At 43.9% G+C, this 12,773-nt stretch overlaps 1 protein-coding gene across 1 annotated transcript in view; it reads left to right on the top strand.

Moving 5' to 3' along the window:
• The window catches only part of LOC106595389 (unconventional myosin-XVI), a 255,328-nt gene that overhangs the window by 132,910 nt on the left and 109,645 nt on the right, over positions 1 to 12,773 (top strand). Inside the window, exons 14-18 of the mRNA XM_082969131.1 lie at positions 263 to 368; positions 4,417 to 4,534; positions 5,163 to 5,310; positions 9,821 to 9,941; positions 11,625 to 11,742. Of these exons, the coding sequence (XP_082825257.1) occupies positions 263 to 368; positions 4,417 to 4,534; positions 5,163 to 5,310; positions 9,821 to 9,941; positions 11,625 to 11,742 (611 nt within the window). The remainder of the gene's footprint in view (positions 1 to 262; positions 369 to 4,416; positions 4,535 to 5,162; positions 5,311 to 9,820; positions 9,942 to 11,624; positions 11,743 to 12,773) is intronic.

The raw sequence follows: 12,773 nt of genomic DNA on the forward strand, positions 1-12,773 counted from the left end.
AGAGGAGTGATGTCAGGTGGGTGGAGGAGTGAGATGGAGGTGACAGATGTAGCCTACACCCTGATGACTCACTCTACTGCACACATCATTCATCTGAGACCAGGAACAATGTGAAAGCACACATGGACACAGTCACATACACAGATATTCACACCATTGCATGGACACAAACAGACACACACAAATCTATTTTTATTTATACTTGCCTGTCTCTCTCTCTGTGTGTGTCTCTCTCTCTCTCTATCTCTCTCTCTCTCTACAGTGGGGAGAGTGGTTCTGGGAAGACGGAGGCCTGTAAACACATAGTGAGACACCTGGCAGTGAGGTCCAGCCCCAAAGGCTTCTCTCTTGAGCCCAGGATGAAGCACGTGAGTGTGGGTTACTCTACACAGACTGAGCACCTGGCCCTGGTTGTCCTAAAACGATTCATCCTCTTGGAGGACAATGGAAGTTGAATAGAAAATGTTTACTGATGAATGCTTCAATGCTGAGACACAGGTTTTTATAATAAAAAGCAATTTTCCATTGAACTTCTATTGTCTTCCAAGAGTGGCTGAATATTTCTCACACTTCCGGTACGTGCTTTCTTTCACGCACCTTGGTTGGACTGTGATAGCGACTGACCTTTGTTCTCTTTATCACCAGACACACACAATATCAGAGAGGGTAAACAGGCAGGCAGGCAGACAAACAGGCAGCCAGACAGACAGGTAGCCTGTCTACCTGTCTGCCTGTCTGTCTTCCTGCCTGTCTGCCTGTTACAGAGTCCCTGTGGTGTAGGGGTTTGAGATATGTATTGACGGACCAAGTGATCTGTGTTAGTGCAGTGGTCTGTACATGAAACCCCTAGGTTGTTACAGGTTCTTTTATTTCCTTGATCGCCATCACTAGGTTCTGTATGATCACTCAGGCCCATTGTGTTTGTAATTGACCCATATAGAGAGAGCTTCTAAATGCCACCGGCCAAGTATTCAGTCTGGAAGGGTTCTGTGGAAAGTGTACTGGGCGTCAGGTAGCCTAGTGGTAGAGCATTGGGCCAGTAACCGAAAGGTCACTGGTTTGAGAAATTGAGAAATTAGTTTGTGTGCCCTTTAACAAGCCACTTAACCCTAATTTGCTCCAGGGGCACCGTACTACTATGGCTGACCCTGTAAAACAACACATAGAGGAGTACAATGGGCAGGAAATGACCATAGCAACCATTATATGAGCAGCCGTTATGAACAGGACATTGTTTGAGAATGTTTTATACTCAGTGATCAATTGCAATGATACTGTATTATACCAGTCTGTGTGGAAGCATCGGATTAAAAGAGCACTTTAGTAAGACGAAGGATTACTGTTATTGCATTCAACCTTACACTGACATATTGTCAGAAACCTCATGGTTTTATGTAACATTGTTGCCTAGCATGCGTGGGAATCATTATTGCAGTGAATGTTTGAAGATGAACACTTTCCCACTATTTGATAATCCTACCAGAAGTCCCTATTATAAAAAATTACACTGTTTCATTGGACTAACTGTGATGACCTTAACATACAAAGCATCATTGTTTAACAGGGAAGATAGAAAAGCTGTTGCTTGTCCATAGTGGAGCTGTATGTACGCAGACAAAGTCATGGTTTGGTGGTAGATAATATATCTGGGTCAACTCTTACTCAGAGCACCGAGGGACAATGTCTGACACTCAGTCAGTCGGGCTATATCGCCCTCTGGTGGTGAGAAGTGGTATTGTGACAGTCAGTATTTCACACTCTTGCACTCGCTTCAGTGGACTTCAATAAACCAAACGAGTACATAAATTCACATTAATTCGATTGTGCATCTATGAACATGCCATAACTAATGCATGTATTGCTTCATACTAATGTTGTAAAAGACCATTGTAGCTGGAAACGGCTGATTTTTGTGGAATATCTACATAGAATAAATAAAATAAAATAAATAAAAAATAGGCGTACAGAAGCCCATTATCAGCAACCATCACTCCTGTGTTCCAATGGCACATTGTGTTAGCTAATCCAAGTTTATCATTTTAAAAGGCTAATTGATCATTAGAAAACTATTTTGCAATTACTTTAGCACAGCTGAAGACGGTTGTTCTAATTAAAGAAGCAATAAAACTGGCCTTCTATAGACAAGTTGAGAATCTGGTGCATCAGCATTTGTGGATTCGATTACAGGCTCAAAATGTCCAGAAACAAAGACCTTTCTTCTGAAACGCGTCAGTCTATTCTTGTTCTGAGAAATGAATGCTATTCCATGTGAAAAATTGCCAAGAAACTGAAGATCTCATACAACGCTGTGTACTACTCCCTTCACAGCACAAACTGTCTCTAACCAGAATAGAAAGAGGAGTGGGAGGCCCCGTACATTAGAGTGTCTAGTTTGAGAAACAGACACCGCACAAGTTCTCAACTGGCAGCTTCATTAAATAGTACCCGCAAAACACCAGTCTCAACGTCAACAGTGAAGAGGCGACTCCGGGATGCTGGCCTTCTAGGCAGAATTGCAAAGAAAAGCCATATCTCAGACTGGACAATAAAAAGAAAAGTTTAAGATGGGCAAAGAACACAGAGACTGGAAAGAGGAACTCTGCCTAGAAGGCCAGCATCCCGGAGTCGCCTCTTCACTGTTGACGTTCAGACTGGTGTTTTGCGGGTACTATTTTATGAAGCTGCCCATTTTGAGTCTGTAATCGAACCCACAAATGCTCAGATACTCAACTAGTCTAAAGAAGGCTAGTTTTATTGCTTATTTAATCAGAACAACAGTTTTCAGTTGTTCTAACATAATTGCAAAAGGGTTTTCTAATGATCAATTATCCTTTAAAATTATAAACTTGGATTAGCTAACACAACGTGCCATTGGAACACAGGAGGGATGGTTGCTGATAATGGACCTCTGTACGTCTATGTAGATATTCCATAAGAAATCTGCCATTTCCAGCTACAAAAGTCATTTACAACATTAACAATGTCTACACTGTATTTCTGATCAATTTGATGTTATTTTAATGGACAAAAAAAACATTTTCTTTCAAAAACAAGAACATTTCTGAGTGACCCAAAAATTTGGAATGGTAGTGTACATACTGAATAAAAAATATTAACGCGTTATACAACAATTTCAAAGATTTTACTGGGTTACAGTTCATATAAGGAAATCAGTCGATTGAAATAAATAAATTTGGTCCTGATCTATGGATTTCACATGACTGGAAATACAGATATGCATCTATTGGTCACAGATATATATATAAAAAAAAGAGGGCGTGAATCAGAACCAGTCAGTATCTGGTGTGACCACCATTTTCCTCATTCAATCCAACACATCTCCTTCACATAGAGTTGATCAGGGAGTTGATCGTGGCCTGTGGAATGTTGTCCCACTTCTCTTTAATGGCTTTGTGAAGTTGCTGGATATTCACGGGAACCTGAACATGCTGTCGTACACGTCAATCCAGAGCATCCCAAACATGCTCAATGGGTGACATATCTGGTGAGTATGCAGGCCATGGAAGAACTGGGACATTTTCAGGTTCCATGAATTGTGTACAGATCCTTGCAACATGGTGCCGTGCATTATCATGCCAAAACACGAGGTCATGGCGGCGGTTGAATGGCACGACAATGGGCCTCAGGATCTCATCACGGTATCTCTGTGCATTCAAATTGCCATCGATAAAATGCTATTGTGTTCATTGTCCGTATCTTATATCTGCCCATACCATAACCCCACCGCCACCATGGGGCACTCTGTTCACAACATGGACATCCGCAAACTGCTTGCCCGCACAATGCCATACAGGTGATCTGCGGCTGTGAGGCTGGTTGGACATACCGCCAAATTCTCTTAAACGACATTAGAGGCAGCTTATGGTAGAGAAATTAACATTAAATTCTCTGGCAACAGCTTTGGTGGACATTCATGCAGTCAGTACGCCAATTGCGCTCTCCCTCAAAACTTGAGACATCTGTGGCATTGTGTTGTGTGACAAAACTGCACATTTTATAGTGGCCTTGTATTGTCCCCAGCTCAAGGTGCACCTGTGTAATGATCATGCTGTTTAATCAGCTTCTTGATATGCCACACCTGTCAAGTGGATTGATAATTTTGGCAAAGGCTCACTAACAGGGATATTAACACATTTGTGAACAAAATCTGAGAGAAATAAACCTTTTGTACTGATGGAAAATGTATTTTATTTCAGCTTAAGAAATGTGGGACCAACACTTTACATGTTGCATTGATATTTCTGTTCAGTGTATATACTGTATATTTAGTCCAGAAAGGAACACTGTCTATATGGGTAGTTGTATGGTACAGTATATTATTATTATTATTATTATTATTATTATTATGGTGTGATTTCAGTGCCAACAGAAATTGTATGTTGTGGTGGCTTGTAGGTGAACTGTATCCTGGAGGCGTTTGGTCATGCCAGTACTCCTGTGAATGACAACTCCAGTCGCTTCATCAAACTCCTCAGCCTGCAGTACTGTGACAAGAGAAGGACACTACTCAGAGGTACACATACACACAACTACAGCTTTACCCAGGGGGCAGTGCTATAACTAACAAAGGGGTTTCAGAACTACACCACTCAGTGTTTACTCAGATGGATAATATCCTGGCAGTATTGACAGGAAGTTTGATATATGGCCAGCAGGGGGAGGTATAACTCTATGAGTAAACCTGTCGACCTTCAATGTCTGTCATCCCCTTTGAACCACATTGAGGTAGATAGATTTACTCATACGTAATGGCTGTGTATGAAAGCTGCATTTTAATTAAGGTCACTCAAGTTTGTTGTTTGAATAATTTGGTCTGTGGTCTGTGTTTAAGAATCTTGAGTACACATTGGTATCCTAATGGATAATTCTCGTAGGATTGCAATGGGTGTGTAGGTTTACATAGGTGTTTATATACTGTACATTAGGTGTGTGAGTGCCTACTGCTGGTTACATTTGGTTTATAGCTTATTGACAGAGCATGTGTTATTATATGGATTACATTTGTGTGTGTGTGTGTGTGTGTGTGTGTGTGTGTGTGTGTGTGTGTGTGTGTGTGTGTGTGTGTGTGTGTGTGTGTGTGTGTGTGTGTGTGTGTGTGTGTGTGTGTGTGTGTGTGTGTGTGTGTGTGTGTGTGTGTTTAGCGCGGATATACACGTACATGCTGGAGAAGTCCCGGGTGGTCCACCTGCCTAGTCAGCAACACAACTTCAACATCTTCTACCTGATGGCTGAAGGCTTGTCGCCTGAGGAGAAGTGTGCCCTGTACCTCAACAACGTCCTAGCTCACAGGTCCGTACCTCAGCAACGTCCTAGCTCACAGGTCTATACCCCAAAAACGTCCTAGCTCACAGGTCTGTACGTCAACAACGTCCTAGCTCACAGGTCCATACCTCAACAACGTCCTAGCTCACAGGTCTGTACGTCAACAACGTCCTAGCTCACAGGTCCATACCTCAACAACGTCCTAGATCACAGGTCCGTACCTCAACAACGTCCTAGCTCACAGGTCCGTACCTCAACAACGTCCTAGCTCACAGGTCTATACCCCAAAAACGTCCTAGCTCACAGGTCCGTACCTCAACAACGTCCTAGCTCACAGGTATGTACGTCAACAACGTCCTAGCTCACAGGTCTGTACGTCAACAACGTCCTAGCTCACAGGTCCATACCTCAACAACGTCCTAGATCACAGGTCCGTACCTCAACAACGTCCTAGCTCACAGGTCCATACCTCAACAAATTCCTAGCTCACAGGTCCGTACCTCAACAACGTCCTAGCTCACAGGTCCATACCTCAACAACTTCCTAGCTCACAGGTCCGTACCTCAACAACGTCCTAGCTCACAGGTCCATACCTCAACAACGTCCTAGCTCACAGGTCTGTACGTCAACAACGTCCTAGCTCACAGGTAATAAGGCCGGGCAGGTTACAGTAATATAGGAAGATATCTAGATAAACACATCAACACCAGCCCTTCCTCTAGCTAACAGGTGACTGAGGGTGGGGGTGGGGGGATCCCATATCTCTGGGTTTCCACTGATAGTCCAGCCACAAAGTCAAATTGGGCTATATATTTTTAAAAAAACGAATTAAAACAAAAATGTGCTTTTTGGTCTTCATTTAAAGTTAGGGTAAGGCATAAGGTTAGAAGTGTGGTTAAGGTTATGGTTAAGGTTGGGTTTCAAATCACATTTTAAAGAAGTTTGTAGATATAGAGGGGGTTATGACTTTGTAGCTGTGGTAAGTAGTGTGGTAATCCAGATTGACCACATTTCCTCTCTAAAATGAGTGTCTGTATTACACACACACACTCATGATTTAGATCCCCATGGGAGATACTACGTTCTACAAACTCAGCATGAGAGCGAGAGTTATCGAACATGAATAAGGTCAAAGTGTGTGTGTGTGTGTGTGTGTGTGTGTGTGTGTGTGTGTGTGTGTGTGTGTGTGTGTGTGTGTGTGTGTGTGTGTGTGTGTGTGTGTGTGTGTGTGTGTGTGTGTGTGTGTGTGTGTGTGTGTGTGACAGAGAGAGAGACACACACTCATGCGTACATTCAGGCGTGTGTAGTGCGTGTCAGTATTGCATAACCCCCCTGGAAACTCAGTCAAATATCCAGTGACCTGGATGGGGTGTTCTGGAGCCTGGTAAACACGCTACAGCCCCTGACTCAATGCTGAAAGTGAGTGATCAAAAGCCCTTCAACACTAGCCCATTTGGGGACCCCTCCTTTCTCCCCCTCCCCACCCCCCAAGACATCCCACCAGAGGTCTCTTCACAGTCCCCATGACATCCCACCAGAGGTCTCTTCACAGTCCCCAAGACATCCCACCAGAGGTCTCTTCACAGTCCCCAAGACATCCCACCAGAGGTCTCTTCACAGTCCCCAAGTCCAGAACAGACTATGGGAGGCACACAGTGCTACATAGAGCCATGACTACATGGAAGTATATTCCACATCAAGTAACTGATGCAAGCAGTAGAATCGTATTTTAAAAAAACAGATAAAAATACACCTTATAGAACAGCAGGGACTGTGAAGAGTCACATACAGGCAAAGACACATGATAACATACACACTATACACACATGTACTCATGGATTTTTGTATTGTAAATATGTGGTAGTAGATTAGTGGCCTGAGGGCACACTTAATGTGTTGTGAAAAGTGTTATGAAATGTCATGTCACGTAATATGTTTAATTGTATATAACAGGCTTTATGTTGCGGGAGCCGAGGAAGAGTAGCTGCTGATTTGGCAGGAACTAACAGATCCTTAATAAATACAAATACAAAATGCCCTTCCTTCCTCTGGAGGAGATTGCTCTGACTGGTTAAAAGTTACTCTGCTTGAGAACACCTGCTAAACATGATTTAAATACATTTGACATGCTCTAAAATGATGTGTATGTTTTGTTTTTGTTTGGAGTGGCTGCAGATCCAAGTTCTCTGGACCTCTCTCCCAGACAGCTAAAAGTCCGAAGCTTCTACACGTGCAGGATTCTGTACTTTACACACAGTCTCTGCTCTACTCGTTTGGCTGCTCAGCTGGCAAATATTGCTTGTTTAATAACGTTAATAACATTAAACGAGATGACATAATGATAGTATTCTACATAACAGAACCAAATATAACAGCGTAGTATAATGTTACTGTCAGACCAAAACAAAAATGCATTTCTTATGAGATTTTAGGATGATTCTGCAAATGATCACATATAATTAATCAAGTTTTACCGGTGAAACGTCCATGCAGCATCTTCTTATGAATGCCACCCATTTGAGTTATCGACAGTGTTATTTGGAAAGTAGCCTACAGTGGTGTTTTGAATTATGTACAGTGTGCAAATTGTAGAGCAGATGGTGTTATCAAACTGTAGCATAAATGTGTTTTGTTTCAATCAAAGCACATACACTGTGTGGACACCTGCTCGTCAAACATCTCATTCCAAAATCATGGGCATTAATATAGGGTTTGTCCCCCCTTTTCTGCTATAACAGCCTTCGCTCTTCGGGGAAAGCTTTCCAAAGATGTTGGGACATTGCTGTGGGGACTTGCTTCCATTCAGCCCCAAGAGCATTAGTGAGGTTGGGCACTGATGTTGGGTGATTAGGCCTGGCTCACAGTCAGCATTCCAATTCATCCCAAAGGTGTTTGATGGTTTTGAGGTCAGGGCTCTGACAAACCATTTCTGTATGGACCTCGCTTTGTGCACAGGGGGGATTGTCATGTTGAAACATGAAAGGGCCTTCCCCAAACTGTTGCTACAAAGTTGTTAGCCCTGAATTGTATAGAATGTCATTGTATGCTGTAGCGTTAAAATTTCCCTTCAGTGGAACTAAGTGGCCTAGCTCGAACAATGAAAAACAGCCCCAGACCATTATTCCTCCTCCACCAAACTTTACAGTTGGCACTATTCATTCGGGCAGGTAGCGTTCTCCTGGCATCAGCCAAACCCAGATTCATCCGTCGGACTGCCAGATGGTAAAGCCTAATTCATCTCTCCAGAGAACACGTTTCCACTGCTCCAGAGTCCAATGGTGGCGAGCTTTACACCACTCCAGCTGACGCTTGGCATTGCTCATGGTGATCTTAGGCTTGTGTGCGGCTGCTTGGCTATGGAAATTTTATGAAGCTCCCAACAAATTGTTATTGTGCTGACGTTGCTTCCAGAGGCAGTTTGGAACTTGGTAGGGAGTGTTGCAAACGAGGACAGACAATTTTTAAGCGCTAAGAGCTTCAGCACTCGGCGGTCCCGTTCTGTGGGCTTATGTGGCCTACCACTTTGTGGCTGAGCCATTGTTGCTTCTAGATGTTTCCACTTCACAATAACAGCACTTACAGTTGACCAGGGCAGCTCTAGCAGGACAGACATTTCACAAACTGACTTGTTTGAAAGGTGACATCCTATGATGATGCCACGTTGAAAGTCCCTGAGTTCTTCAGTAAGGTAATTCTACTGCCAATGTTTGTCTATGGAGATTGCATAGCTGTTTGCTCAATTTTATACACCTGTCAGCAACAGGTTTGGCTGAAATAGCTGAATCCACTCATTTGAAGGGGAATCCACATACTTTTGTATAGTGCATTTTGCCTAGTGGCACATTTTTGCCGCATGAGCGAAAAATGCCACCATTGATGCAATCAGCCTAAAATCTCATTAGAAATCAGGTGGTGTTTTTTGTCTTCCACTAACATTATACAATGCTATTATATTCCTTCTATAATTATATCATTATGTGATCTTGCACACGTTGATTCAGCTTTGATCTAACTTTATTAAACGAGCACCATTTGCCAGAGTAGCCTTTTATCTGTAGAGCAGAGCCTGTGTGTGAAGTACAGAATCCTGCACATGTGTAGAAGCTTCGGACCTTTAGCTGTCTGGGAGAGAGGTCCAGAGAACTCGGATCTGCAGCCACTGCCTTTTTTGTATCAGGTCTATAATATGTCTGTAGGCCCTCATCGATACAGTGCAGTATGTTTATTATGTGCGAACTCTCTCCTCTCTCTCTCTGTGTAGTTATCTGAGTGTTCTCTCTGTACTGTAGTTTATAATGTCTTTAGTGTAGAGCATGATACGTTGATCTGTCTAGTATCTATCTCCCTAGATACCTGACTGCTGGTTCTCTCTGCACTTTACTGTACTGTACTGCATCATTCTGTAAAGCATGATAATTGTCCCTCACTAGTCTTTGTCTGTGTCTCTCTAGGTACCTGAGTGCAGGTTTTCTCTGTGCTGTAGTTTATCATCTGTAGTATATGTTGACTGTCTCTCTGTGTGTCTGTCTCTCTCTAGGTACCTGACTGCAGGTGTTCCAGCAGTAGATTCCCCTCCTGTGGCCACTGCCTCAACTCAGAGTAGAGAGCGTCTCACTGCAATCAAACAGGCCCTCAGAGCACTGGGCTTCAATAAACTGGTATGATTACACTGTGTGTGTGTGTGTGTGTGTGTGTGTGTGTGTGTGTGTGTGTGTGTGTGTGTGGTGTGTGTGTGTGTGTGTGTGTGTGTGTGTGTGTGTGTGTGTGTGTGTGTGTGTGTGTGTGTGTGTGTGTGTGTGTGTGTGTGTGTGTGTGTGTGTGTGTGTGTGTGTGTGTGTGTGCTTATCTGCATGTGTAATTTGCCACACACATGGTATGTGTGTATATCTATCTAGTCAGTAGGGTCAGTGGGTGCACATACCTTGTAAGCAGGCTTGCATGTGACGGTCACACGTGGTCCTGCATGTTAGTATACTATACTGTATGTACAGACTGTACTGTCCCTTGTCTGGTATGTGGACAGTCTGAGTGTGTTCTCAGCACATTATAACCATCTATTTATAGGCTCCAGTCAGCATCTGTCAGCAGTGAGTGACACCATCTCACCTTTTAATCCCACCCAGAGCCAGCAGCTTATACTGTAGGATGGTGGCAGGGGCAAGGGTACTTCCTGGGGGAGAGGGGGGGGGGGGGGTAGAGGCGGGGGATGATAGAGAGAGTGAGACAGAGAGGGGGTTAGAGAGAAAAAGAGAGAGAGAAGAGAGACTACCAATGGGTGTCTCTAAACTCTTGTTGGGGGATGACTGACAGCCCAGACCCAAAGGTCAATCCTAATTAAGAGCCTCTATCGGGAATGTCTTCTCCTCCCCTACTGCAGGACTCTATACAATGTAGAGAGAGGGAGAGAAATGAGAGACATAGGCTCTTAATGAGGATTGACCTTTGGGTCTGGGCTGTCTGGGACTCTGGGCTGTCTCAACAAGGTATGAGTGTCAGACAGTGACTAATAACTGGGTTTATCTCACTCAGATTACACAGACCCACAAAGAATTTGAAAACAAACCCAATTTGGATAAACTCCCATATCTACTAGGTGAAATACCACAGTGTGCCATCACAGCAGCAAGATTTGTGACCTGTTGCCACAAGAAAAGGACAACCAGTGAACATATGTTTACATTGCCAAAGCAAATGGAATAGACAATAAACATGAGGGAAATAATTAATGGAAACATTACTAAACTTTACACTCACAAAAGTGTTAAAAGTATATAGACATTTCATATGTTATATTATTGGCTATGTACAGTGTTGTAACAATGTGCAAGTAGTTGAAGTATGAAAGGGAAAATAAACACATAAATATTGGTGGTATTTACAATGTTGTTAGTTCTTCACTGGTTGCCCTTTTATCATGGCAACGGGCCACACATCGTGCTGCTGTGATGGCACACTGTGGTATTTCACTTAACAGATGTGGGAGTTTATCAATGTTTTATTTGTTTTCGAATTGTATGTGGATCTGTGTAATTTGGTCATACATTGGGCAGGAGGTTATGAAATGTAACTCAGTTTACACCTCATTTTGTGGACAGTGTGCACATAGCCTGTCTTCTCTTGAGAGACAGGTCTGCCAATGGCAGTGTCTCACCATAGCAAGGCTATGCTCACTGAGTCTGTACATAGTCAAGGATGTTTTATTTTCTTCTGTGTACTCTCTGTTTAGAGCCAAATAACATTCCAATTTGCTCTGTTTTTGGGTTGATTCTTTCTAGTGTGTCAAATAGTTATATGTTTGCTCTCTCTCTCTCTCTCTCTCTCTCTCTCTCTCTCTCCATCAGGAAGTGGACAGTGTGTTTATGCTGCTGTCAGCAGTGCTGCATGTTGGGGACCTGTGCTTCACAGCCCTGACAGACGCTGAGATAGCCTACCCCTCTGACCTGCAGCTGCTGGAGCGAGGTCAGCATCACCCCCATCACATGACCTTGGCCAACGCTCTGCACTGACACCAGGCTGACAGCAGAGGGAGAGGGGAGGGGGGGTGAGAGAGAAAAGGGGAGTTGGCGAGAGAGCTAAAGGTGGGCAGTGAGAGAAAGAGAGAGGGCGAGAGAGAGAAAGAGAGGTGGGCAGAGAAAGAGAGAGGGAGAGAGAGAAAGAGAGGCGAGAGAGAAAGAGAGGGGAGAGAGAGAGAAAGAGAGGCGAGAGAGAAAGAGAGGGGAGAGAGAGAGAAAGAGAGGCGAGAGAGAAAGAGAGGGGAGAGAGAAAGAGAGGGGAGAGAGAGAAAGAGAGGTGGGCAGAGAAAGAGAGAGGGAGAGAGAGAAAGAGAGGTGAGAGAGAAAGAGAGGCGAGAGAGAAAGAGAGGGGAGAGAGAGAGCTACAGTTGTAATTGTGCCCATCCTCTTGTTTACATCAGCTCTGCTGCCGTCTCCTCCTCTTCCCTCCCCTTTTCTGTTTCTCTCTCTCTCTCACTCCTCCCACTCTCTCTCTCTTTCTCTCACACGTACACATTCTCTCCCATTCTGTTATGTATTTGCAGTTGGTGTGTCAGACACTATAGCTGTGTGTTAGACAGCTATAGTCACCTGCTTGGTAAACCCCTGTTCCCGCTCAGGCCGTTACCATTTTGAGAAGAGGACCCGTTACCCCCTATATTGTACAAACACACACACACACACACACACACACACACACACACACACACACACACACACACACACACACACACACACACACACAACACACACACACACACACACACACACACACACACACACACACACACACACACACACACACACACACACACACACACTACATTACACAACTACACACATGTGTTACCGTGACCCATTGACCTCACAGAGAGGGTAAAAAAATCACGTCACCCCCCCCACACCAAAACAGGGCCCTGTTGTCAAGGAGATGTGAGGTTATTGGGTTTCTGAGTTCCTGTCACCCTGTTTATGTGCCTGTCCGTGTGCCCTGATTCC

Source organism: Salmo salar, chromosome 25 (assembly GCF_965601325.2).
Source record: "Salmo salar chromosome 25, fSalSal1, whole genome shotgun sequence".
NCBI lineage: Eukaryota > Metazoa > Chordata > Actinopteri > Salmoniformes > Salmonidae > Salmo > Salmo salar.